This window comes from Argentina anserina, chromosome 4, assembly GCF_933775445.1.
Source record: "Argentina anserina chromosome 4, drPotAnse1.1, whole genome shotgun sequence".
NCBI lineage: Eukaryota > Viridiplantae > Streptophyta > Magnoliopsida > Rosales > Rosaceae > Argentina > Argentina anserina.
In genome coordinates, this window is record NC_065875.1 from 7,955,380 (window position 1) to 7,982,514 (window position 27,135).

Genomic DNA, 27,135 nt, shown 5'->3' on the forward strand with positions numbered 1-27,135 from the left:
TCTATGCACCAACTTGAGCGGGAGTGTAAAATATTATGTAAATATTTACATTCCTTATATGTATAGATTTCTTATCAGGATAATACTTGTACATCTATATATACCTCCTCTATTGGAGAAGAATACATTAAGCATTAAACCCCATATTAAACCATTATTTTCTACTGTGTATTTTGTGTTTCTTCGATTATTCGTCTTCCTGCAAGCCCCTCTCCGTATTTGCCGCCACCTCCCTCATGGCCTCATCCTCACCCAGCCACCTCTCACTGCTTTCGACTTCGACCTGACTATCCAGATCCAACCATCTTCCTGACCCAATTACGCATATTTAGTCTCTCTCTCCTGAAAACTGCGAAGATGTAAGAATTCGTTGTGGCCCAAACATAGATTATATAATTACTGAAATCTATTAGACCTCACTCACGAGTTTTCCGCCGAATTGGAGTTTGATCTCAAACGATCGGAAAGTAGCTCCACGTGTTGAAAGGAACGGCTGGGATCACCTGTGTATCTACACGGCTCGTGTATTGAATAAGTTTCGCTGATGACATACTTTGAAGATAATTTGAACAACATATATAGTATAGTTCTTCAACCATTTTATACATGCCACTGGCAACCAGGTATGCTACTTTGATCATGGGGATTTTGCAATTCAATCCGAAAGTAATGTGCTATCTGCAGTTCTACTTACCTTCAACTTTAAATCATTTACACTACCTACACTGATATGATTCTGATATATTTTATTTAGAATGTGGATGATACCAAACATGGTGAGATTAATGATTTTTTCTTGTATTTTAGGCCTTCCCACGAGGCTCCCCTCTTGTTGCTTACGTTTCAAGGGCAATCTTTAATGTGACTCAAGATCATGAGAAAATGGAACAACTGCAACGAAATATTTCTCAGAGGAATCCAAATGTCAAGATTCGAGTTCCAGATTATCTTCAGAAAATTCAAGTCTAAGCGTGCACATCTTTGCAAGCCTTTTCATCATCACAGCAGTCATCTCATTTTCTTCATGCTCAATGTATACACTTTCCAAGTTCCTCAATAAACAGTGCGCTGCATTGAATTCCATTCATCCAGAAGACAGCTCACTGTTGTCAAAAATATCGAAGCATTTTCATCAAAACAAACAAATTGATCAACAGATAACTGTTTCTTCTGCAAAAATGCTAGTGGTGGTGACCAAGCATTATACGAAAGAGACTCGGAAATGAAGAGGATTGAAGTGGAGCAGACGAGGAATAGGGAGGGCCAGGAAGTGAGCCTGGCTCTTAACAAGGATGAACTTGATAAATTACTGAGGGTGGCTGTGCAGGAGATCATAGCAATCGAGATGGACAAAAGGCCATACAGAGGGCTGGGTTGTTACCTTCGGGGCCTTCATTGGCTGCACTCCTCACTCCTCAGCATGGCAGGCGAGACAAACAGAAGTACATCACAGGAGGCAAACCAGATGAATGAAGTAAATGTATCAAACTGTCTTACTGCAGCTACTGTTGATAATGATAATGATTATATGTAGTCATCTTGGTAATTTTATTTTATTGGATTGAATGGCTAATTAGCATACAATCAAACACATAGTAGAGAAGATGTATATGCTTACTGTAAATGCACCATTGGGGAGGTTATAGCATGTTTACATAGCAGACTACAATTTCTATTATCATTATCATCATCATCATCATCATCATCATCAAGCTAAGTGTGTATAACCTAGATGATCCAATATCCAAGATCCAATATCCAAGAACAAAAAAATCAATATCCAAGCTGAATGTTTTATGGGTAAATCTAATTTGTGGATCGATGCCTTAAACTCCCCAAAACCAAATGAATTTTTTCCTACTTCAAATGAAAAGGCGCAGGACACATTGCAAGGGTAACCAGGAGATTCAAAGTGCTCCAAAATACAAGACTAATGTATCAAAGAATCCAAACTCTTTGGAATCGAATTGACATCAATGTAGCAAAGACAGTTTTAGGAATCCTCTTTTTTAATAGTCACTGATCTGCCAGTGAGTTGAGTTGGTCATTCAGAATAATTGACATGTTGAAATCATATGGCATGATTAGCGTAGGATAAATTGTTGCCTCTACTGAAATATATAACACAAGTATAATCTATCGACCAATCAAGAAAAAGTACAAGCAATATACTGTATTGTGTCAATGAATGTTAACCAATGGTTTCTTATTTGAATTTTAGATTGGAACTTAATTTAGACACATTTACAGTAAAATCACCATGAATGTAGGCCTCAGAGGTTCGTGTGATTCGCAATTCGACATTACAAAGCCTTTGTAGCCGTTGAGCTCGGGCGTGCGGAACTGCTTGCAATCAAGTTCTACTTGCTAGTTGCGGTTGCTAAATCTCAACACTCGTCTGTCTACTCCCTCGGAAATTCCTAACAATGGAATTTCTGGCTAACGGAGCAATGGTTCAGGTACCGTATAACCAGCCAGTACGGCCAGCCAGACCAATTCGGGTGACTGCACAAAACAGCTACACAGGTCTTAGCTAACGTCCACTTGGACATTTGGCAGAAAGAAAATGGAAAAAGAAGGCAACACCACTATTAATCCCGCTTGACATCGTATACACATTACATCACTGCCAGTTTTTCTGGAAATGTCATTTAAGCTAGTTATTAGTTATTACATCCACAGATCCACTCATCCTCGGCGAACTAATACATCAGTAAAACAGTACCTAGCTAAATAGAGGTCTGGAAAATACAATTGAGATTTTAACTAACCAATGAATTTGGTAACAAACCAATGATTTGATACCAGGACTTAACAGGCATATAGATACAATTTACAGGCACTTGGGTGATGTATTCTCTTCACATCACAGCCATTCGAAACACTAGTGATAAAATACAAATAGCACCCAAGAATTAGTCTCCACTGATCATTGGTGATTGAAAAGGAACCCTCTTGATTTCAACTAGCGTTGAAAACTCCTCATCCATTGGCTGCTTCCATGGTTCCCCATCCATCTGCATATATGCATTTTTCCATTCCCCACCTCTAACTTCCAACCGAATTGCAGCAGCCTAAATGACCGGAAAAATTGTAGAAACCAACAAGTGCCAATGGAAACATATCAAATCACGAGGCATGCATTTACAGAGGGCAGGCACTTTGAACAAATAAACAGAAAAAACTAAACACAATGTTCCAGTTTGAGAGTCCTAAAATTTTGAGGCCGTATCTAAAGAATTAATTCAATATCTTGATGAAAAAGTATTGGGAAACATGGCCCTTAAATTCACTGGTAAATATACTATTTATTGTTCGAACTTATCCCCCATCTCCACCAATAAGAGTAGATAGACAACATTTTCACTTAAAGAAAAAAAAGAGGACAACAATTTCACTGCAGTTACGGGGTACATTCTACTGAACTATTGATCCCTGACCTACTATGTAATATTGAAGCAAGAAATGTTCTACAAGCAAGCTTAATGGGTCTACCATGCTACCATGAGCAATCAACCAGAGCAAAACACACACACACGCGCGCACATCATTCTAAAGTTAGATTTTGCATCAAAAAACATATAAATATCTGCTATAACCAATATTTTAAAAGGCCTTTTGTTTGATATAACCTAATGGCATGTCAACTACTGTTGCTGTACCTGAGCAATATGTTTGGCAGATATGAGTTCAACCATAACAAATGATGCATGCCATCCTTGTTTCAAACCAAAAATTTCTAGCAGACCATCATCAGCATGTGCCTCCACGAACCCTTTCTGAACAATTAAATGTAAGTGAACCACTATTAATGCTTGATTTCGCATTGCTCTTGTATGCAGAATATCATAACATACTAAATGAAAGCAGTGATTGGCTTGATTGCATTATCATGAAACTTCCTTGTATACTGATTGAAAGTTATGAAATATGGTATCATGACAAAGTATGTAAACATCAAATGACCCCTAGGAAAGGGGAAAAAAAGACGAACAAGAAAAAATAAAGCTGCAACTGATCATGGAAAACAAAGTATGTGTGCCAACACCCTAATCCCACACAACAAAACTTATTCTGCAAACTACTTTTATGCTACACCACATACTTTCCCTAAACACTTATCATACCTTTTCCAAGTAGTCAGGCTTCAAATTACCCCATGGATTTCTTCCGCTCCCATAGTTATGAAGATTCAAAGCAACAATAGCCCTAACACTGAATAAAAACAACACAACAATATAAGCGATCAGAAAGAAATATTGAGAAATTGAAAGACTGAAAGGACTGAAAGATTGAAAATGATCGAAAGAAAGAAAGACTGAAAGAAGGGAAGAAGGAAAGAACTGCACCTTGACGGCACTGGAATCTGCTCCCATTCTGAACAATTAACCTTTTTAACATGCATCCTTAGAATATTCTTTAGACCCCTAAAACCAGATAAATAATTGCATACACATCAAAAAAGGAACAGAGAGAGAGAACCAGTCTTTGAAACAAACAAAGCTAATCAATTCGCAAGCTGATCTGATTACTAAAACCAAATACAGTACAGCCCATAGGACTCCAAGTTTACACCAAGAAACAATCACCCAACTAAAAGTAAAAAGATAAGGCAATCATTCAATGACAGCACACAACACTTCATAAACACAACTTTTATTTATATTGTACATTTTTAATGGGTATTAGGTTCACACATCACAATGAAATATATCTCATGTTTTAGTTACCTTAATATGGAAATATAAAACCAAACGACTTTAAGCCTTGACACCAAAAAACCTACAGAATGAATTTTTCTCAACCAGGGCCAATGCCATATGCACTAGAAGTTATGTCTACTTGGAAGTTCAAATATTCTAGTTCAAACAACAAAAGTGAGGTTTGCAAAAGTGGGTAAGAATAACTTGTGTCTAATTACTGATAACCTCACATTTATAGTTGTTCGTTAAACTCAATAAGAAACAGATATAGAAGGTCCTTTATGCACGAGTTTAGACAATAGCAACTCTCATGTATAATAGTATATTAGAAAAGGCAAAATACAATTACAGGCAGATCTAAACATCCTACTAAATCAAAAGGCTGTATTGGGGGTACAAAGCAGATTAACAAGGACAGCAACATGAAATCGAATTACTTCAATTTGAAGATATCAAACATGAAACCGTAAACATGGACCACTTGTCTGCGGGTAAAATGGCTTCAAAAAATCACTCTCTAACTTAATGACCTCACATTTTAAAATTTACAATTTGAATATTTTAATGTGAAAGGGAAGTTATATTGTATTGTGGTATGGATCAGAAAGGGCACAAGATAATTAGGAAGCTAGCTCCAAAAAATTAAATCTTACGAAATCAACATAATATATACGGGACGGTACAGAGCTGAAAGACGAGGAGAGAGTAACATCAAAGTTAAAATATATATATATATATATATATATATATATATATAGTGCTTTAGTTTTGGGGATATCATACCTTAAACTTGGATCACTTGTGCAAGGAGTGAAGAACCAGCCTTGTGTGCAACTGTAACCAGAGTAAACCAACTGCAAAAACAGCCTAATCATGACAATCTAAACATGAATGTATGAGTAAAGAATTTTTTTTAATTCTAATTCATTGTGTAGATAAATTAATAAATCAATAGCAAACAAATTTCTAATCTGTTATTTCCAGAATTCCACTGATCAAGAAAGCAACATGGACACTGTTCTACTCAGAAAAACAACTAGCCCATGCAAATAGTGCCAACGCTAAAAAGAATGCCACAAAAGAAATTCCAATCACATAAATGATAGAGGTATTCAAAACACCTCATTTGGAATTGGACCATATTACTATTATAAGCAATCCAGCAAAATAATTCATATCATATATAAAGAGAGACTAAGCTTCACTCATACCTTGTTTGATACTGGACCTTGTGCAAGATAGGGTTTCTCATTTCTTAAATGGTGGAATCCATAAGCTACTTGGGCATCCATCCCTGAATAAGGAAATAAAATCTAGAAGCATCAAATAAAGCAGTACACCTCATAGGCTAGAATACACAAGGCTGCATCCAATCTACTATCAACATATTCAGCATCTTCAGATAATCTTTCTCGACAAGAATTGTTTGTACAATTAGCATATTATCATTGTTCATGATAAGGTAGCGGTAAGGAACATTTTGACACCTGAAATTAATGTGTAGGTCATGCATCTAAATCCATTGTCAATATAAATGATTATTTCTAGACCTTCCATTTGTTGCCAGAAAAGGAAGAAGCACCAAGACCAACACAGCACAATAAAAGGGTTGGGGATATACACGTGTGCATGTGTGTGATTCCGTACAAGTACACAGATGATTCTGCACATAAGATTATAAATGATATTCCATGTGCATGAAACATACTATCAGTATCCAATCACATGTCCACATACAACAACTTAAAAACCATGGGTGGATCTCAGCCATCCTACAATAACTGTACATACCTATGCTAAAGTAATTGTAAAACACTCCTTCATAGCAAGTCCGTTTCTCAGGCACCTGCCCATGAATTTCCAAACCCTGCAGTCACCAAAAAGTGTCAAACGTAAAGCACAGAATAATTGTAGATTTAACAACATATCAACCAAAATCTCACTAGCACAAAAGTATTTCTCAGCAAACAAGAATACGAGATTCTGCCAATGATATTGTGTAATCAAGCATTATTTTATACAATAAATTCATTGATTTTTTTCCATTAACCTCCCTAATTCATTACTTTTTGAGATCCCATTCACTAACACCAATACTTCATTCACAGAGGACACAATACCAGTGTCCAAAAATGTTAGATGGAACTTATTTTAGACATACAACAGGAGGGAAAGAACACTTCACAATTTCAAAAAGCACTTCATGTTTATTCAAAAAGGAAATGATGATGCCCTTGATGGGTATAATAATTCGAAAAGAGATTTATCAAAAGAAGCTGATGATGATAGAGATTCCAGCATTCAATGGCAGAAATTTTTTAAAGAATTTTAACAGAATTCTGAAAGGATTCATGGGTTGGTCCTCTTATGCTACGTCAGAAGCGGGAATCATGATGTGGGAACTTCTAATGGATTATTGGTGAAATTTGGATAAGTGACTGGGATAATGTTAAAATGTGGTACTTGTTAAGAGTTAAGACTTTATATGAGCCTCTGTCAAATAAGGAGGAAAATGTACACTTACCAGAGAATAACTTTAAGAAACACATAATTTCATTCATCAAAACTCAACTTGGCTGTGCAAGAGTCTTATTATGCAGATCCAAGAGATGGTCTTATGCATTGATTTCAGGAGATGTCTTATTTTTTGAATGTATGCTCTTGTTTTCCAAAGACAACACATTCAAATACAGAGATTTGAGCAACATGAAACCCGAATTTACACCGAGAACAGTAACTCGAAATCATGACACATTTGCCTAGTAATTGATATGTGAAGACATCATTGTTAAAATTTAAGATTGGGAAAGTAAACCCAGGAATAATGCAAAACAATGCAAATGGCAGAATGTAAATAGCCAGACTTACAACCTCATCAAGAACGCACTCCTCAATAGACTTTAAAGAATGAGGTGGCTCCAGAACGGCACTTTCTGGCATTTGGATTAGAATATCCCAGCTGCACCATGGAAATCAAATATTAACGTCACTGTTAGCTTGAGCAAAACCCATATTTAAGTTGTATCGTTGTTACCCCATATTTAAGTTGTATCGTTGTTACCCCATATTTAAGTTGTATTGTTGTTACTACGAAGTACATAAGGAGCTGGCTATGATAAGTGGACTAGTGAATGATGGAATATAAACTAGTGACTGTTATTACTATCCATTACAGGAAATAATAACTCAAACAAAAAGTAATTTGCAATCGATTTCATATATTTTTCCATCCGTTCATCTCATCTCTTGGGTTTCAGAACAAGAATTAAGCATCCAATAACATAAGTAAGGAACAACTATGATTTTTTTATACAAAAACGAAAACGATACATGGTATCTTGTTTCAAACATACGGGGTATAAAGCATAAACTAGTGGCTGTTATAACAATTCATTAAAAAAAATGCAGTTGCAATCAGCTTCATACATATTTCCATCTTTTAATCTCATGCTTTAGGATGAGCATTAAGCATCCAATAAACAAATTATTATTAAAAACAAAATGATACCTTGATTCAAACCCCAACAAAGATGGGGTGTATAGATATTTATAAATTTCAGGTGAAAAATTAAGGGCAACATATCAGTATGTACAACCATCTAAGAACTCACTGATCAGTAACTCAGCATGATCATTCACTGGGCATGATTAGACAGATGTACAGGTATACCTAATTCAGATTACATATTGTGAGTTATTACTATATCTTACCTATCCAAACGGCAAATAGGACCTGTAGTAGCTCTGTAGAGAGTTTTCTTTATGGCTGATTTCCAGGCAAAAGGAAATGAGCCACCCTGGTAGGAATATGTAGATATAATGCTCAGTCATACAAGAAAATTCTCTAAACAATCCAAACTCATACCAGAAGAAAGCTTACCCAACCAAAACTCCTAGACAAATCATTTCCCGTTCCAAGAGGTACAACTCCAACTGGAGGAACTGGTTCCCTGCTTTGCTTCTGAAGCTCAGAAAGACAACCTAGCACCCAACCGACTGTCCCATCACCCCCTGCAACCTGCACAATGATATAAGTATGATTTTAATGTGCCATACTTGTCTATTGCAGAATATCTCGATATGCCAAAATTCACACCAGTTTTAATCTTTAGGAAAAATGTGCCCGATGTCATACCATAACTCTGATCTTTTGACGACAGTCTTTTGCACATTTGTCCCCAAGTTCCGCAAAGTGCTCAAGACAACCCAATCCATACTGCACAAATTCATGAGGCTTCACATCTGAGAGGTCAAAAACCTGCACAATAAGAAACTTTATTTCAAGCAAACCAGAATGTCTACGTAACAGAGAAAAATTCCAAGAGAAATAATCTACTAAAAAGACATAAATATCAAAGAGACCTCTGAGGAAAAAAAAAACCGCGAAAAACAGAAAGCAGAGGAACAAATTCAGACAAGCAAACCAAACACACTACCACAATCGCACGCACACTCACACACTAATGCAAACATACATCTTACTTCAAATTACACAAGGTGAAGCTAAAGCTTTACTTGACTAAATGGATTTAGTCTCGCATCCATTTCTTATAGTATTCAGATGCCAACACAAAGGCTTCATGGCAGGCATTAAACATTTACTGATCCAGTTGACAGTAACCACCTCAAATTATAAGTAGATTCGCAGCGCAGTTTATAACCACCTAGACCTACATTACGGAAAAATAGCTCTTCGAATCCCACAAATCCAGCACATGTATAAGAGCCCACTCTGCCTCTTCCTCGAAGACCTATAAACCTCAAACTCATACCTTTACCAACCCAAACTAACCAAATTCCGCACTTGTTTCACTTAAAGAGCAAACAGAATAAGCACCACTTGAGCTTAGCCACATTTCAGATCTCATATAAGTCATCTTCAATCGACCTTAACAAGCTAAAGTGTATAGAATCACAGTTCAATCCATCTTTAATTAGAAGCTCTCATCAAAACACCAGTAAGAATAAAAAATCTCGCAGAAAAAGAAAACAAAAACATTGAGAAAAAAAAACGAAGAGGAAGAAGAAGAAACCAAAATCCTCACACGTAATCAAAAACCCCCTAAAACCACACGTAAATTTTAATTTAAAAAAAACAAAAAACAAAAGCACGCAAAATTCATGCAGAGGTTCATAAACTAATGATAACAAAAAAAAATCAGCTTTCACATGAGTGGAGCATGAAAATGAAGTAAATTATAATTATCCAAATAATAATAATTCAGAGCATAAAAGAATGAAACGGTTCAAAAAAATGAGGGACCTGTTCTTCGCCCATAAGGAGCTGCAGCCTCTCCTTAAGCATAGGTCCATGTCTGCCACCGCTTCTCGGATTAATAAACACAACCATAGGCATCTCCGGCGCCGACGCCTCCTCGCCATTTCCGTCGGATGGAACGGCGACGAGGTCGCGGCTTCCGGGGAGGCGGCTCTCGCCGGCGGTGGGGTCCTTGAGCCTAATGGAATCGCGCATGGCGAAGCGGAGGTAGGTCGGCATGAGTAGCTTCTTCTTCAAATCCTCCTTGTCAATTCGAATCCCCGATAGGCTGCAGCCTCGGAATGAGTCCATCATCGACGATCGCGCCGTCACGCGCGTCGCCGATGACGACGGAGAATCCATTTCCTTCTCTATCTCTGTCTCTCTCAAACTCTCTCTCTCTCTCTCTCTCTCTCTGTCTCTCTCTCTCTCGCTTTCAAAAACCGCGTTTGGAGAAAACAAATAAAATTAAGGATGAAATGATTGAAACTTGAAGAGCCAATGGGAATGAAGGAGGGTTTGCGAGTGCGTTACTTTATGAATTTTATAATGTTGGATTCTATTTCAGGCCGTCCCCCACTGCCTCCCTCTACTTGGGTCGTTTTTGATAAATTGCATTTAAAACTTGCACACTGCAAATTATAAAAAGCGAAGTTTTTCAAATTGCTGTTATTTCTTTCTATTGTGGTTTTGATTAATTTCCGAAAGACTAGATTATGTCTACACTCAAATTAGATATTCGGGCTGGAAGGTGGTTTTTTATTTGTTCTCTACGCGTAAAATGTTCGGTTTGAATTGAACTTGTGAAAGGGATTTCATTTGTTGTTAACATGTCATAAGCATTAGATTGGAGTTGGGTCTGTTTGCTTTTTGTTGTTGTAATTTATTGGAGCTCGATTCGGTTAAGGTACTTGAAACGATCGAAACATACCTCACGTACTTATTATACCTTAGAGGGTTAATTCTTGAAATGGTATATTTGGGATACCTAAGTATATTATGAAATAAAGTACTCGTCAAATATGACTAAAGAATGTGTGTGTGTGTGTGTGCACATATGGTTAGAAAATTTCTAATCCAAAAGTGACGAAAGAAAATGAACGTGACTTTTGGGGAATGAAATATATAATGTGCAAGTAATTTCTCGAAGAAAGTAGTCTTCAAATATCCTTCCCGAAATGGTAAATATGGAATCGAACGTGTTGTACTTTTTTTTTTTTTTTAGAATCGAACGTGTTGTACTTGATGTATTGATTAACTGTTAATCCCAAAAATGGTACGAGGGAACGTGAAGTAAAACAGCTACGTTATTTTAGACAACATGAACGTACCAGAAGAAGACATCCTCATCACAAAACATGGACGTGGATTTGATATGCAGATTAACTTAGGTTGTGATCACAGATTATGGAATGTGTCGATAAGCTAAGAAGGATGAATAGATAACAACTTGATAGAGATTGGACGGACGGGTGCGACTGTGCTAATTGAATCATGGGGTGGTTGCAATCTTTGATTGCATTGCTACTTCCATTCTATCCTCTGCATTAAAAATGTTGTAGCACTTACAGACCAACCACACTTCATTGCATGCAATAGTTATTAGAGTGTCGGCGCAACTTTTGACACAACTAAAAAAAAGATGTGAAGAAAAACTCACATAGTAAAGGCTATTGTGAGTTATATTAACAAACTACCACTTACGGAAGGCGAGACAGGTGGCGTTATGATACTGGGCATTAGAACAATTATTTTATAGTTTCGCCCCTATGATTTCTGTTATTGTAGTTTTACGAATGACATGATACGCCTAAATTTCTTCAATTTTCTTTATATTCTAATATTTATTATATAGTTTTAGCTGAATTTTGACTCAATTTCCGACTTCTTGTCAACGGCTAAATTCATTCAACATCATGATTTTCTTTTAGCCAATATCAAAGATTAAAAAAACACACACATATATATATATATATTAAATTTTCTTTTTCGATGAAATACAAATACAATGCGCAACACCATTTGGGTATTTCGTGTAAAGAAATCAATCAAATATCGTGTGTGACTTAAAACATACTAGTTGTAGCATAATAATGATATATTGAAAAAAAAAACATATACAATATTTAAATATTCGTGGGTGGTTGGTGATATTATATAGTATTGTGCATCATGATACATGTGCATAGATTCAATTTGGAGCTGTGTCTCACTCTCCATAATTCACATGGGAAGCCAGGGGATGGCATGGGATTCTTTTCTTCCACAGCTAATATCATTGTCCCAATCCAAATCCAACAACCAAGCAATGCTACCTAAATTTTCATTTCAATTACATGAGGCACTATCAAATTTTTCAATACCGTATTTCCCTTCTGGTCCTAAATGCACATGTTCTTCTCAAGAATATAGTTCCTACATTAGTCTATTAGGATGCTTTGACAACGTACAAAGGTTGATTGCACTTGAAGTACAAGCTGGTTGAACATGATGATCCAATATGATAATACTCAAGTTTGCCTTTTGGGTACAATATGATTTATTAGATATCTATATTAGGGATCCAGGGTTCCTCACTTCCTGACATCATCAAATGGTTGCGAGTTGCGACCTTCTAGTAATATTGTTGCTTACTCATCATTCAACATCCATATAATAGAAGAATTATGTGTGTGAATTACGGAATTGTGTGATCTTAATTGATTAAAGGAAAATAAGAAAAACAAAAATTAGTCCGTGTAAATGGAATGACAAGTCATCAACTTATACAGTAAGCACAATTCCACTAAGGGAATCGTTTCATTTGGTTTGCTGACTGTTGAGAAGGCAAGTGTTATAAATCGGAAATTATGGTCTCTAATTAACTTCACTCTTGACCTTCTAGATAACTAGACTACACGCAATTTCTTCTCTGGTCAAAGTCGTCTTAACTCAATGGCGCTTTCGTTGATGAAGCATAGAGTCAGGGGTAAAAAGGAGAAATGACAACCGTGTGAAAGGAATTGGCGGGTTTGCTTATGAGGTGGAGGAGGACCCGACAAAGAAATGGTGCTCGGCCGGATGGTGACGACGACGTCGTTCTGGGAATTGACTTCTCTGCTGACTGCTGTCATTATTTCCTCTTGTTTTTTTTTATTAATTAGAGTGATGAAAGCACTTGTGACTTGTTGGTTAAGTGGACATAGTCAAACTATACATGCAACTTCCTATCTTTTTCTTCTTTCATCAAGAAGTTTCATTATCCAAAATCATAGAATATGTATAATTAAGCCCCCTCTTTTGTTGTTTGCAATAGCGGTCTATCTTCACATACACTAGTTCACATACGTAGCGGCGGATTCCTAATCTTGACAATTGAAGAAAATAAATAATAACCTTGATAATGGAAGAAAATTTTATTAATTAAAGAGGGGACATGACTCTTACCCCTAAAATGTATATACAAAGAGGATTCAATCATGGTTCTAAAAAAACCCTGCCTAGGCGCTACGCGGTGTCTTGCTGTTCTAATTATGGCCTAGTCCCAGAGCTAGGCATTAGGTTGAAAATCAACCGATTAATCCACCTAATCGATCGACTAGTCCGTCTAATTGACGCCTAGGCGGTCGACCGACTATACACTATGTCTCATTATTATTAAGCATTTCATATATTTTTTGAGTATTTTAACTATTTTCAAACATTATAATACCTCTAATATTTATTAGTGTATACAATTTTATTTACTATAAATTTTAAAAAATAAGAAATATAAAAATACCTAGTCCCCGACTAGTCCTCTAGGCGCTAGTCCCTGACTTTCCACCAAACTAGCGCTCATCATTTTTTAGAATCTTGGATTCAATTACTGTTGTTCGTCCTAATATTGTAGTTTTATTATTTTTTAAGATAAAGAAACTGATTATATTTTCTCGCCTATCTACTACCGTGACAAAGAATCGTGGTTGTGATCGATAACTTATAATAGGGACTGACTAACTGAAAAACGACAATCTTTTTTAGTTACGTAATATAGCATGTTTTTTTTTTCTTTCATTTTTACAAAGAATAACAGTTGCACTAGACATTATATTACATTTTCACTTTAACTTTGAGTTAATTCACCATTCAAATTTAAAAAGTGAGATGGATCAAAGTTAAATATTTCAATTTAATACATTCCTTAAATTGGACAACCAAAAGAGGGTCTGTGGATTACAATTTGACGTATGTGAATTTCAATTCCCTAACTAAATTGGACAACCAAAAGAAGCTAGAGCTCTTGTAAGCTGCGACACCTGATTTTCTGGTATGACTTGGTCGGATAAACCACCCAGATTTTGATCGTCTCTTCATAAGAGAGAAAAGTTGAAAATCCATAATTTTTTATTTTATCGGTGTTTTAAACTTATATGTACGAGGTCTGGTGTCTAATTTTCTCTATCTTCTCATAATTTAAAAGAGAAGTGATGTAAAAATCCGAGAAATGAACTTGGTGCCTGATAGTATTAGTTAGTAGTAACAGCTTCCTAGAGCTAAACAAAAATGCATTTTAAAGATGATGGGCGCTTATTTGCGGCAACGGTTACTGTCACTTTTGTTTTCCAATTGGCTTCTCCAAAAGATAAAGAAGATAAACAGTCCACGGTAGCCACACAAGGCAAAGTGGCAAACAACCTGGTTTCAATGAATTTCTCTTATGGAAGAAAATTTACTGAAGTAATTACCTCAAATTAGTATGTCAATTATCAAGTAGTCCAATAGAAACTAAATTTGAAACATTTGCGGACGTGATGAACTCAAGTAACCCTAATACTGTTCCACATCATATTCCTGATCTAAATATCTTGGTATACCAAATTTTGGAACTCTAAAATTGGTGATGCGTACAGTGAATTCTTACCCTGAAATAACCAAATCATAAGGCAAAATCATTTAAAACAGGAATCATAAAGAATGCAATCTTATTGGAACATGAAGTGATGAAACAAACACAGCCATAGGTGCTTCACAACGAAAGAGTACAACATTATCCCCAGTTTATGTGGTTGAGTTTATAAGTAAAATATTATAGGTCTTCCATGGTTGATATATATCTTAATGTACTAGTTATTCTGTCTACAAACTTTATGAGTCTATTAGGTGATTAAGGTGTTACTGAAATTTGAAATATGAATAACAAAAATAGGGAAGATAGGATACTAATAAGGACCATAGAGGGATAGAGTTAAGTTTATGAAGTGACAGATACCCTCCGATACCCATCCTTGTTTTACTTTTACCCGATACAGATACTAACCCAAATATGTATGCTCTATCTGGTAATTGCATCTGTAAGCCTTTGTTATTAAGGTTTAGTAGAGTTTGGCTTTTACAATAATATGGCTAAGTTATAGTATGCACATATGCACATAATGAACTAACTCACCTTGAAACTTTTATTCACGCTGAGCGACTAGAGGTGTATGAATATGGAGATATCTGAATGCAACTGGGAAACTTAATCTCGGCTCCTCTTTTGAGTAATAATTTTTGGCCTCAGCCAATTTGGACGGTCACAAAATTTCAAAAATGTACTGTACTTAGTTTTTTTTTTCCGGCAATTCAAAGAAAAACTACAAAACGAAACCTCTAATACAATCAAATCAAAAGCAAACTCATCAAACAATATAGCATGTCTAGCAGCTAAAGGTAAGGAAGAATTTATTGAAGTAATTAACTTATAATATTACTTGGCAAATACATGTAATACAGTAATACTATAATAGGCTAGAACTTATTAATTTACTGAGGAAAATAATGATTTACGGTACCCACACAAGGCAAAGTGAGTTCCGTACACAGAAATAGGAAGAATTATATTCAAGTAATCAACTAAAATTAGTCTCTCAAGTAAAATCAATTGTTAACAATATTTAGCACAAAACAAAATATTGAAGCATTGGAATAACTTTGTAACCTGATTGTTGTCATTCTCTCCATAAAGAGTAATTACACCGCTTTTGATTACTTTTAATGATGCTTGCTGCCTCGGTTACTTTCTCAACAACAACACTGCCATCACAGAGTCTGTACCAAACATCCAATCCTTCTAGAATCAAGTGATAAATTATGTCCCCTGATGACTGCGGAGGCTGCTCCTTTCGAGGGCTAGAAAATTCTTCGTCTTGGTATTCATCTGAGAGATCATTCAGGTGGTTATCATTTGCGGATGTAATGAAGGGCTCATGAGGTCGTGTTCGCTGAGATACAGATCGAATATCCCATGAGAGCACCTGCTCTAACAAGTTTTGGAACTCGTCTGGTGATGCATACAATGAATTCTTACCCTGAAATAACCAAATGATGAAATCAGTCTAGCATGGATTTTCATTAAAGAATGCAATCTTATTAGAACACAAACACAGCAATAGGCACCCACTATGTGTGTAATATTATTCCCAAATAATGTGGTTGAGTATTCAAGTATTCATAGTGGAAACATACAAGTTTTCCATGGTTTATATAGTTCTTTGGTTAATTAAATTGTCTTCAATGAAACTCGGAAGCTTAGTTGTGCACACAGAAAAATATTTATTGTCTTCAGTTTCACGGTGTCCCTCAAATTCGTCAAAGGTCATAATTTGATTTTAAATTTCCTCAATAGAAAAATATTTATTTTAGGTGAACAGTTATATGCTGGTTGCTTTATTAGTTTTCTTATTTCCTTTGGAGAGAAACCTTGTTTCTGCGGTCCATTGTTGTATTTTCAATAAAGAGAACAAAAAATTCCATTGTTGTTGTAATCAAGAGTTTGGCTTTTACAATAAAATTGAAAAAACCAAATACATTAAGCAATTTGTAGCCACCAAAGAACACTTGGAAAGAAAAATAAAACTAAAAAAGAGTCCTTTAAATTGGCACATGCTATTTTCAAAAAGATATATCACTCACAGTTGTGGCCCAACATTGAGCAAGAGTCGAAGTGAAGCCCTCAGAGAAATTAATAGAAGCCACTGAAAATGATCTGTCTACCTGATATATATAAGGCTTAGTCAGTCATTAATGCTAGCTGTAGAAAACATAAATATCATTTCAAAACAAGGAGGCACTGATAATACAAATGTGCTAAGCACAAAATCCCAACCTAAATTTTCTCAGCACAATATTGTTGACCAATATTTTCACAATCTACAAAATGTAATGATCAAGGATATAATTATCCAAAAACATGTATTGGTCATGCACTTTCACTGAGCACCACTAATCCCAAATAGTGTCCATATTGCATACTACTTCTCCAATGAAGTTGGGCATTTGTATTCACAGTATATGTGTCTAATCACTAGGTCATGACTAGACCAATGTGGCTTTAAATCTCCATCTTGAAAGGCCAAAGCCTTTAAATTATCAACGAAAGTGGTCCTTTTACCATTTGAAATTAAATATCTTTTATGATGTAGTAAATGAATTTAAAACTTCCTGAATGATGAAAGAAATAATACCGTTAACCACTTTGGCACTCCTGCTTCTTGGATACTTTCACAGTAAGGAAGATATGGCTTGACATCAAGTACGGGCTGTTTATAAAGTTAAACGAGTGATATCTTTAAGTAACTAAAAAAGTACACAAATAAGGAGACTGTGGGAGAAGAAAATGTAAAACTTACCGTCCCATCAACTAAATCAACACCAGAGAGTAGAAGTATATTCCCTTTCACAGCCTCTACCTACAGTAAAGATTCAACACTTCAATTTTGAATGGCATATGTATTTGTTCAGGATTAGAATCTACTTCAGATATCTGTTATACAGGATATCATGCATTATGTTAGCGAGAGAAATCTGAATAAAGGTTGCCATAATAGGCAAACAAAAAGGAGATGCGATAAATATCATACTTCACAATGTAAAACTTCAATAAATGCATTTCATCGTTCGTACTAGTACTCTAGGTGCCAACCGTGCCATGAGTACCCCGGCACTTAGACATGATAAAGACAAGGCTACGTTACTCCTCCATCAGGAGTCTATGCACCAAGAAAATGTCTTGATCACTACTGTATATAGAGCAGCATTGACGTGCCCTTTAGCTGTAAAGCTCTATAATTGGGGTTTAATAGCGGCGCAAATATGTATGAGCAATTTTACCAATGGAATGAACATATTGAAAAAACACAGAATAATTTCTTTCAAAGTCTTACTTTAACATTATGTTTCTTTGTTTCTACGTGTTTCAAAGTCTTACTTTAACATTATGTTTCTTTGTTTCTACGTGTTTCATCAAAATATATAGAGGCATATTCTAATGGCCCTCCGCCTCCATAGTCCTTTCTCAAATTCACCTCTGGAAACCTAGAATCATTTTTCTAAACCATTCAGTTCTATCTGCTCCAAGTTCAGCACTCATCTTTCAGATAATCTTCTGCTCTTACCCACCACATATTCTAGTTCTTTTGAAACGCTTGCTTCTATGCCACTATGACATTCCTTCACTCCACACCAAAAGCACATGAATCCAAATACCCAATGTCAACAACTGACCACCAAATTCATGGCCACATGACGTCCAATTTCCAATAAGTCAACACTCAACTCCTTGGTCAACTACTCAATCCATCCATTCTACCTCAAGAAATTGCTCCTCTAGTGCCTATTGAACTCAATGCTGGCATTTATGTCTGGTGGAAGTCTCTACTCACTCCAATCCTACAGCAGCATTAAACGATTAGTCTGTAGCGCAGAGCCACAGATCTCTTCCCTGAAATTAATCAACCTGATTCTACCAATATAAACCCATAAGACAGCCTCCCAAAACAAAAGAGACCGTACCTGCAAGAGGGTGAATCTTCCTTCTTTCCCATTTCTTGCCTCAACTTTATATTCCAAGGGGCATTTCCCCAAGTCCGTTGTTTACAGGGCCAGAATTGGTACCCTCCAGTGCCTAACATGGACAAGGTCTGACATTGTTTGCTTGGCGAATAAGGTATGACAACTTATGCATAACCCTAGAGAAAAATACAGAAGTTCTCTAAGTTTTAGCTTTAAAGTATTCTACTATTGGCTACAGCTGTTGGCTCTCTCAATATCTGGCTGGCCAGCTAGAAGTAGGACACTGACATTAATAATCATGAAGAAAAATTACTTTTAATTCATTTTTATATTAGTTTCAAGGAAAACAATAAACTATAGAAAATCTTCCAATATGAAGAATACATCACTGATTGTTACTTAGAACTGAAGTCAATTGGAACTCAACCATCTTTGAGGTCAATCAATGTTTATGCTATGCTATAATAAAACACACAAAAATGCTGGAAACAACATAATTAATATTGTTTCCATTAGAACACATAAAAATGCGTTTTAATTCAAAGATCTCTGCCATCTTCCTAAACCAGGTTGACGAGTTATTTAAGGCAGACCAAGAGATCAACAATATATAATTTCAGGAAATCCACAATAACTGAGTAAAAGCCATAGGGGTTTAAGACCCTTCATTTATGGAAGTAATAACTTACAATTGCTAATTCAGACTTGGAAAATATATATATAGAGGTTATATTCTTAGAGATATAAAAAAAACGCCAGAAAAAAAACAGCTAGAAGTTTGGCCGTTTGGGTTGCACAAGACGGTAATACTAGTCGAATGCAGATTTTTGTTGAGCTCGCACTCAAGCCACTGTAAAGTATGCACCTATTTAATAAAATCATACCTTTGCAACAGTGAGCCCAATGGGGCATGGCCTGTGTGGTGATCGTGTGGCAAAGACTCCCATGCGTTCACCTTTTAGTCTTGGCACTCTCACCTACCATCCAGTCAACCTAATTTTAATGTTAAAAAGAATAACACAATAACTGAAGACTGAGTAGTATAGCAGTGAGTAGAGGCAAGCACCTTGGCCTTAAATTTTGTTTTAGATGGATCCTTCCAAAGATTCTCTAGATTGGTATTTAGATGGAAAACATAGATAACCCAACAGTGTGTGTAATCCCCAAGACCCTCAAGCGAAGCTGGAGGAACACGGGCTGAATTAAAGATCAAGCATGCCCTGGAAAGAGGTACAATTAATGGTTGCCTTGGTGTCCCGTTCCTGCTCATCAATAAGTAAAGGATCAACAATTGATCAATAACTAAACTACCATGCATGTGTAAAGTCAGAAACTACATAATTGAAAAAGATACTTTATGAATAAGTAACAAAGGGAACAACAGCTGATAACTTAAGGTCTTTTTGGTAACAATTTGAAAAATTTAAATGAGAAAACGATAATGTAATTTCCAAATATAAAGATGTGTGCAGTAGTTTAGTGAAAAAAATATTTCTCATGTTACCAAATTGGGAGAACAAGGATGTGAAAACTTCAAAATTATTGCTTTCAATTTCTTTGAGTTAAAGTTGAAAACAATTTTTGTTTTTATTTTTCAGGTTTGAGACATAGGGGTCACCAGATGCATTTTCACCAAATGAATACCATCTTATTTATTCCAAATAATGAGTTCATGCTGAGAAAAGAATGGGGGAAAGATCAGAAACTACATTTCAGGACAGAGAAATTTGGACATTTTGAAGGCCTGTTGCCATTCCCAAACAAGACACAAAGTTTTATAGGTATCTGAATCATGCAATAGTATAAAGAGCATGTATAAATATGTAGCTTACTACTCAACATCCCAAACTCTAGTATGAAACTTTTTACGTTCATTTTAACTGAGATATCTACTTTATCTATATGAAATCTTCCATACGTCTGCTTTCTAGTCTCTGTTGGGGATAAATAGTAGATGCATATCAAAATCTGTGAACTGGATAATGAATTATGACCTTAAGCCTATTCTAGTAATCCAAATCTTCAAATTCTTGAAGTTAATATTCGAGCAACTCCAGTACATGTCTGCAGTTTTATATACTACAAATTCTCAAGCATGACTACATTTTTTTCTACCGATTATTGTACGACAATGCAGAGAAGGAATGCAATTAAAAAAGATATCCAAACTTTGAAATACTAAACAACGCTCATCATAATTACCTGGTAGAGAAGCAGGACTGAATGACACCAATAGGTGCCATGGGGTAAGAGGTCAGCTCCAAATCATCAGTCTTTGGTTCCGTCAGCGATTTCCTCAAAGCCTTCATTAACAAATGATTCAAGAAGCAGCAACAACAGAGAAGAAACTATTGCCCAATCATTTACAGGACACCATTAGATGTCTTTAACTGCCAACAGCCAACAAAAAAAAAACTACCTGCTGGGCGCGAATTCGACCTTGTCTTTCGGAGGCACAATGCTTCAAGGAGGCCTTGAGGGATTTCTCGAGCTCCTTAACCTTGGCGTCGAGATCCTTGGATTTTCTTCTAAAGAAATACACTATGAAAAGACCAAAACAAAAGAAACTCGTAAGAAGGAACCAACCAAACACACACAAAAGGGAGAGAGCGAGAGAAGTAAGTAAGAAACATACGAGAAAGTGCAGTGGAGGCGGAGAGGGCGGCGAGCGCGACGGCTGTGGTGGCTCTTAACCATTTGGATTCTGTAGCGGAACCCATCACTTCCCGACTCTTGTTGTTCCGTGTGAGTCTCTATGGAAACTCTTGATTTGTGTCTTCGGGGTTTTGTACTTTTGTTGTTGGGGTTTTGAAAACACATTGACCACACCCGAGATGGACCGGGTCGGACCGGATCCGTTTAAAAGATGGACGGTGTCAATCCGGTCCAATTTAAACAGATCTTAAAAGAGAAAAAGTGCCGATGGGCATTACCTTCATTCTCAAACCTGTACATGATCTTCAAAACACGACTCGAAATAGATACATGGCGTCAATAACGTCGTTAATCACTTGCAATTACCAAAGGATAATTTCATATGTTAGATTAGAAAGACCAAAGTGAGATTGTGATGCCCAAAGATCTCGGTAAACTTTTGGATTAGAAAGACCTGACTACCTGAGCAAGGCAAGTTCGTATCTGTAACCTTTTTTACTACAATAGGCACAAGCTATTGTTGATCTATATGCACACTAACGTACAGAAAACTGAAGAATCACTCGTACATGGTCAACCAACTTATCATGCCCTCGCATATGAAAATCATCCTACTACGTGCTTTCTCTACATATGTATAATGCAACATTGCAACCTTCATGCTGGGATAGCTTCACAACTCTTATGGGCCATACTTATCAATGTTATAAAACTCTATGCTCTTGTATAGGGCTCGTCAACAGGCCGGACGGCCCGGCCATGAGTGACGGGCCCGGGCCGGCCCGGACCGGATCTTAATAAATTTAAATAAGTGGCGGGCCGGGTATTTTTAAAAATACGAAGATCCAAACCCGCCCACCTAAGGCGGGCCTTGCGGGCTTTTGCGGGCCGGGCCGGGCTGGGCCTTACGGGCTTGTATTAGAAAAACAATATAATACTCTAATTTAAGGGTTTGAAACAATAGAAGAATTGTTAGAAAACATTCTAAAACAAAAGTCACAAATAAATTCTAGTTTCGAAATATTGGCGATCGACACCAATAGATGTGATCAATATATATATTTAGGGACCGTGTAAAAATTTCATCCAATTCGGACCTCGTTTAACTGTCGGAATTTTCGGTCAACAAAAAAAAGTGGCGTTTTCACATAATAAAATCCCATTGACCGGGGCTTTGCTAATTGGTTTTCTCGTTGCGACAACGCGGTGAAAAAAATTAGGTGATTTCAAATATGTAAACAAATTTCCACATTCGCATCTTGATAATTGGTCCCCCTTATGGCATATTAGTGTTGTTTTTGGTTTACCGGAAATTCCGACGGTTAAACGAGGTCCGAATTGGATGAACTTTTAAAATGATCATTAAATATATATATTGATCACATCGGATGATGTTGATCGATTCCGAGAAGTTTCCTTCATATAATCGCTTCATAATGTGATAGTTTTATTATAAACCTAATATAAATGTTATAATACATTAGTGGACACTTTGGCGATCGACAACTCCAATTCAAAATATGGTCGATCGACACCAGTAGATGTGATCAGTATATATATTTAGGGAACCCGTAAAAATTTCGTCCGTTTTGGACATTGTTCTTGGGTTTTGGGTGTTCTAATCAATTTTATGATGCTTATGATTCTTGGTTCGTGAAGTTTAAACTGTTTATTGATTTTGAGATTGAACATACTCTATTTGGATACTCTTTTTGAAGCATTGAAGCTTCATTTGCTACCCAAAAACTTGTTTTAAATTGAATTCTAGACAATCTGGAAGTTTTGGAAATTTTCCAAAAAAAAACTTATTTATGTGCCTATTTTGAATCGAGATATCTTTATATTTGAAAACTTCATTGTGGGGACAAAACTGAAAATCTTTTTAAACTAAATATAATATTATTTGGCTTTAGCACCGGACCTATAAACTAAATTTTTTTTTCTTGGGAATGGGTTTTTGACTTTTTAGCATATGGTTGGAACATGGAAGTTAGCTAGATTTTTAAGGCTTTTACGGTGTGTTTGGATATGCCAAAATCCCCTAGAATTTAAAAAAATAAAAAAGGATTTCACGTTCCATCACTCAAAGTCTCATGTTTGGATAAGTATTCTGGTAAAATTTACTTTTTTGGGGGAAAAAAATTAGGGAATTGGAAATGTAAATTCCCAACTTGAATTCCTTAAAAAATAGGCGTTTTTTTTCTCAACTCCATCTGAGCGAGAGTTTAAGTTTTCTCTCACGCTAGGTAAAATTTCATCCCTTATCTGGTTATAAGTTGCAAGAAAACCTTCCAACATTGAGCCCTAATATTATTGGTAGCTTTGTTTGGTTCTTTGATAGCAGAGGTAATCATACCCTCTTTCTTTGCGATTTGTTTTTCAAATTTAAAACATCTGATATTGAAATCATTGTTTTTTATGCTATTATGACTGAGATTTTGATGCTATTAAGAATGGCTGCTGTAATTGATATTGAAGAGTAGTCATTCCTATTATGACTGAGTGACAGACTCGCTCCTGGAATCCCCCTTGAATTCCGAGGTGGAACTATATAGCTATAATTAGAAACCATATATGTCGAAAATTGGGCATAACCTCCCCTAAAAAAATGAACTACCCAAAACCTGTAAATCAAATAAAACACTCCTAATAATACACACATTAAACTCCCAAATAGAACCTCTCGTCTCTCATAAAAACATCCATCACCAACCCAAATATATGAAGGTCATTAGCCCAAATATAACAAACTAGGAATCTCGTATCCATATGGTTACATGAGAGTATGAGTTACTAGATCAAATGATGTACAAAATGCAAAGGTATGAAAGGAACAAATCCTGCAAGTTCAAAAGGATAACAGTGGATAAGGAAAATGCCTCAACGTGGTGCGATTCGACCTCATCGAAATCTATTACCTGGGTAAAACGGAAAACCAAAAAGTCCCGAGAAAACATAGGAAAACGTGAAACAAGCTCAATGAGAGGACAAAAATATAATTATAAAACTATACTTCAAAAAATATGATCTTCTTTAATAGAATAATTTCTCTTTCACAAATCTTTATGTTATGACCCGAACCTTGTACCATTCCTTAAGGTTTTACTTTTACCTTTTACTCGTATCGACAGTCGTGCTAAGTGTAGCGACTCTAAAAATTGACTTTTCGATACATAGTTATTTCAAAAAAAAATTTCCTTCTTGGAAGTTGTTGAGCTCGTCGATATGAGTTCGTAGACATGCATGACGCCTAAATTGGAATTCATATGAAAAAGTTACGAATACAAAATGGCATTTGGACATTTTTAGAAAATAGTATAAATAGGTGGTTTAAAGGAGAAAAATGGGAAATTTCAAAATTTCAAATTTGTGCGCGCCACTATTCATCCCCGACCCAGAAATCTTTTCCGTCATCCGGCGATGCCCCAACTTGAGCCACCTACCTATCTGACTGGCTCGACATCCTCCATCATTTGAACTAAGCCACGAGTCACGCTGGCTACCATGCAAGGCGTAGTAACGCCCGCAAATTCTTGCATAAAATCAATGTCACCGTGCGAGCTTTTCTGGCTATTCCGAAGCTCGGGACTGCCTCAATTTGACGTTCCTGCTTCCTCTGTGATTGATTCTACCGGTCTTGGACTACGTTTCTGGAAGCATCACGATTTTGGATTCGGGGTACTGTTCTGATTAGGAATAGCGTTTTTCTTGTGATCTACAACTTTGATGCTGGAGTCTAGTGGTTTTGGAGAGTTGGAGATGGTGGCGTGTGTGGCCAACACGCAGCCGTTCGGGCGGCACGTCCTGTAGTATTTGGAGCTTTATTATTTGGTGGTGCGACTCTAACAATATATAATTTGTCGATTTTAGTTATCGTATGAGTTAGTTGGAAGATTTCTATGTCGAATATGTTAATATCGTTACATGTAGTGTTGGATTATTATTTACGTATTGTCACTTGATCCAGGATGACGTACAAACACTTCTTTTGACGAGGGGGGATGTACTAGTAGTGTTTTAGATGTTACTGAGTCGCTAGAAGAGAGGACATGTACTAATGGACCTTAGATATAGGTCCAGGGAGAGAGAGGATACACTGGAAACGCGTATAAGTGTTAAGGTAGTCTTGCACTTGTTTTTGTTAGTGATGTGACGGGCATGTGTATGAAGTTTGGTTGTACTATATTATTATTTTGATCGCTACTGTTTTGAGAAACGTGAGTTGGTAATTGGCAATTTCTGTCAGTTTGCATTTTTGATATTTTTCTTGGATTGGCGGAGCTAGTCGACTTTCTAATTATTTCGATATCATTTTGACTAGCGGGGACTAATTTGTTTACACGAAATCAGTTATTGTTACTAAACGTATTTTAATAACACTTGCATGCATCAGTTTCTTTATAATCAAGGAAATTGGGGAAGTATTTTATATATTGTTATTTTACTCAATATTTATTTTTTATCCACTCACCCTGACATTTTTAAATATTTTCCCCCGAGCTATTCAGTTTCAAATGCCTAGTTGCATGGTACTTGATCCTGTAGTGACAACTGAGACTTGAGCCGTTGCTTCGTCTCTAGAATGTAGGTTACCTGTTTACCTAGGAGTCTTGTATTTATATTTCTGTTTAGTTGCTCTGAATACCTTGAGTTTATTTTTATGTTGTTTAAAGAATTTGGATTTAGTTGTATAACTATGGTTAGGATATTGTTGTTAGAGTTAATTTGTTGTTTTTCGCAGGTAGGGTTGACTATTTTGAAAAGAGACTATGCCGAAATTTTGATATGCCTCATTTGATAGTGGTCCCCGCACGACTTACTCTAGATGTTATGGTGATATTTGGGGTGGGTCGCGTCATCTATGCATACAATAATTATATTAAAGGAAGAAATTGTCGTACTATAAAACATAGCCATGTTTCAAGGACTTAAACATAAAGTAAAGCTCATAACAAAAATAAATCAATACTATAATATAAACTCAAAAGTAAAGGAAAGAACTAAAAGAAACAACAACACTTTCTTACAACTTGAACTACGAAATAACTTAAAATACTACCAAACTTATACCAAAAACTAAACTGGTCATGCACTTAAAATGACCAAGTCAAATTAGGTAGAGCGTGGTGGACAATTGGTTATCCACTCATGTTGAGCGAAGTCAACATGGGTAAAGCGGGGGAGGGGAAAAACTGGTCGTACATCTGTGCGCATCATATAGAGTGGGAGAACTGGTCATGCACTTGTGCATCCCCTGATAACAAGTAGAGCAAGGTGGTATACATGCACATAACCGAAATGTTTGACTCATTAATCTAGAATTACTGAAATTGGGTACTCGTAAGGTATATTAAAATAAAATCTTATTTTACTTTCTCAAATTATTCGTTCCTTGCATACACATTAAAGAACTTAAAATTTTTTATAATTCACTAACCAAGAATAATGGTTTAAGACTTTGCTTCCTCTTTTCACTAAAACAAGTAATGTACGTATTTGAATTCACGCAACTCACTTGAGGACATACTATAACCCATAGAAACACAAAACCAATATATATATATATATATATATCTATATAAAATTTAGTTTATGAGAAAAGACACAATATAATTTCAAGGATGTAATAGAATAAATTAGGAAACTCAAAGTCAAAAAATAATTGCATGCATTTATCTTTCTTAAAAACAAAGTCCAACTCACTATGAGAGGTGGCTAGGTGTGTCTTGT

At 36.1% G+C, this 27,135-nt stretch overlaps 2 protein-coding genes across 3 annotated transcripts; both read right to left on the bottom strand.

Annotated features, from left to right (window-relative positions):
- Window positions 1–2,558: 2,558 nt before the first annotated feature.
- LOC126789795 (diacylglycerol kinase 4) lies at window positions 2,559–10,385 on the bottom strand. 2 transcript variants are annotated; one of them, XM_050515846.1, is made up of 12 exons: window positions 9,967–10,385; window positions 8,839–8,961; window positions 8,584–8,721; window positions 8,415–8,500; window positions 7,572–7,662; window positions 6,495–6,570; window positions 5,915–5,997; window positions 5,487–5,557; window positions 4,350–4,427; window positions 4,128–4,215; window positions 3,663–3,779; window positions 2,559–3,074 (listed from the first exon to the last, which is right to left on the bottom strand). In XM_050515846.1, the coding sequence occupies exons 1-12, from the start codon at window positions 10,321–10,323 to the stop codon at window positions 2,916–2,918; spliced, it is 1,467 nt and encodes a 488-aa protein (XP_050371803.1). In that variant the 5' UTR covers window positions 10,324–10,385; the 3' UTR covers window positions 2,559–2,915. The 2 variants fall into 2 exon arrangements, with proteins under 2 accessions (XP_050371803.1, XP_050371804.1); XM_050515847.1 differs by having other exon boundaries at window positions 7,575–7,662; window positions 9,967–10,384.
- Window positions 10,386–15,706: 5,321 nt separating this feature from the next.
- LOC126789798 (uncharacterized) lies at window positions 15,707–21,477 on the bottom strand. The gene is made up of 9 exons (XM_050515851.1): window positions 21,386–21,477; window positions 21,170–21,291; window positions 20,953–21,053; window positions 19,817–20,012; window positions 19,635–19,727; window positions 17,589–17,648; window positions 17,424–17,498; window positions 16,873–16,953; window positions 15,707–16,268 (listed from the first exon to the last, which is right to left on the bottom strand). The coding sequence occupies exons 1-9, from the start codon at window positions 21,468–21,470 to the stop codon at window positions 15,909–15,911; spliced, it is 1,173 nt and encodes a 390-aa protein (XP_050371808.1). The 5' UTR covers window positions 21,471–21,477; the 3' UTR covers window positions 15,707–15,908.
- Between the last annotated feature and the right edge of the window lie 5,658 nt (window positions 21,478–27,135).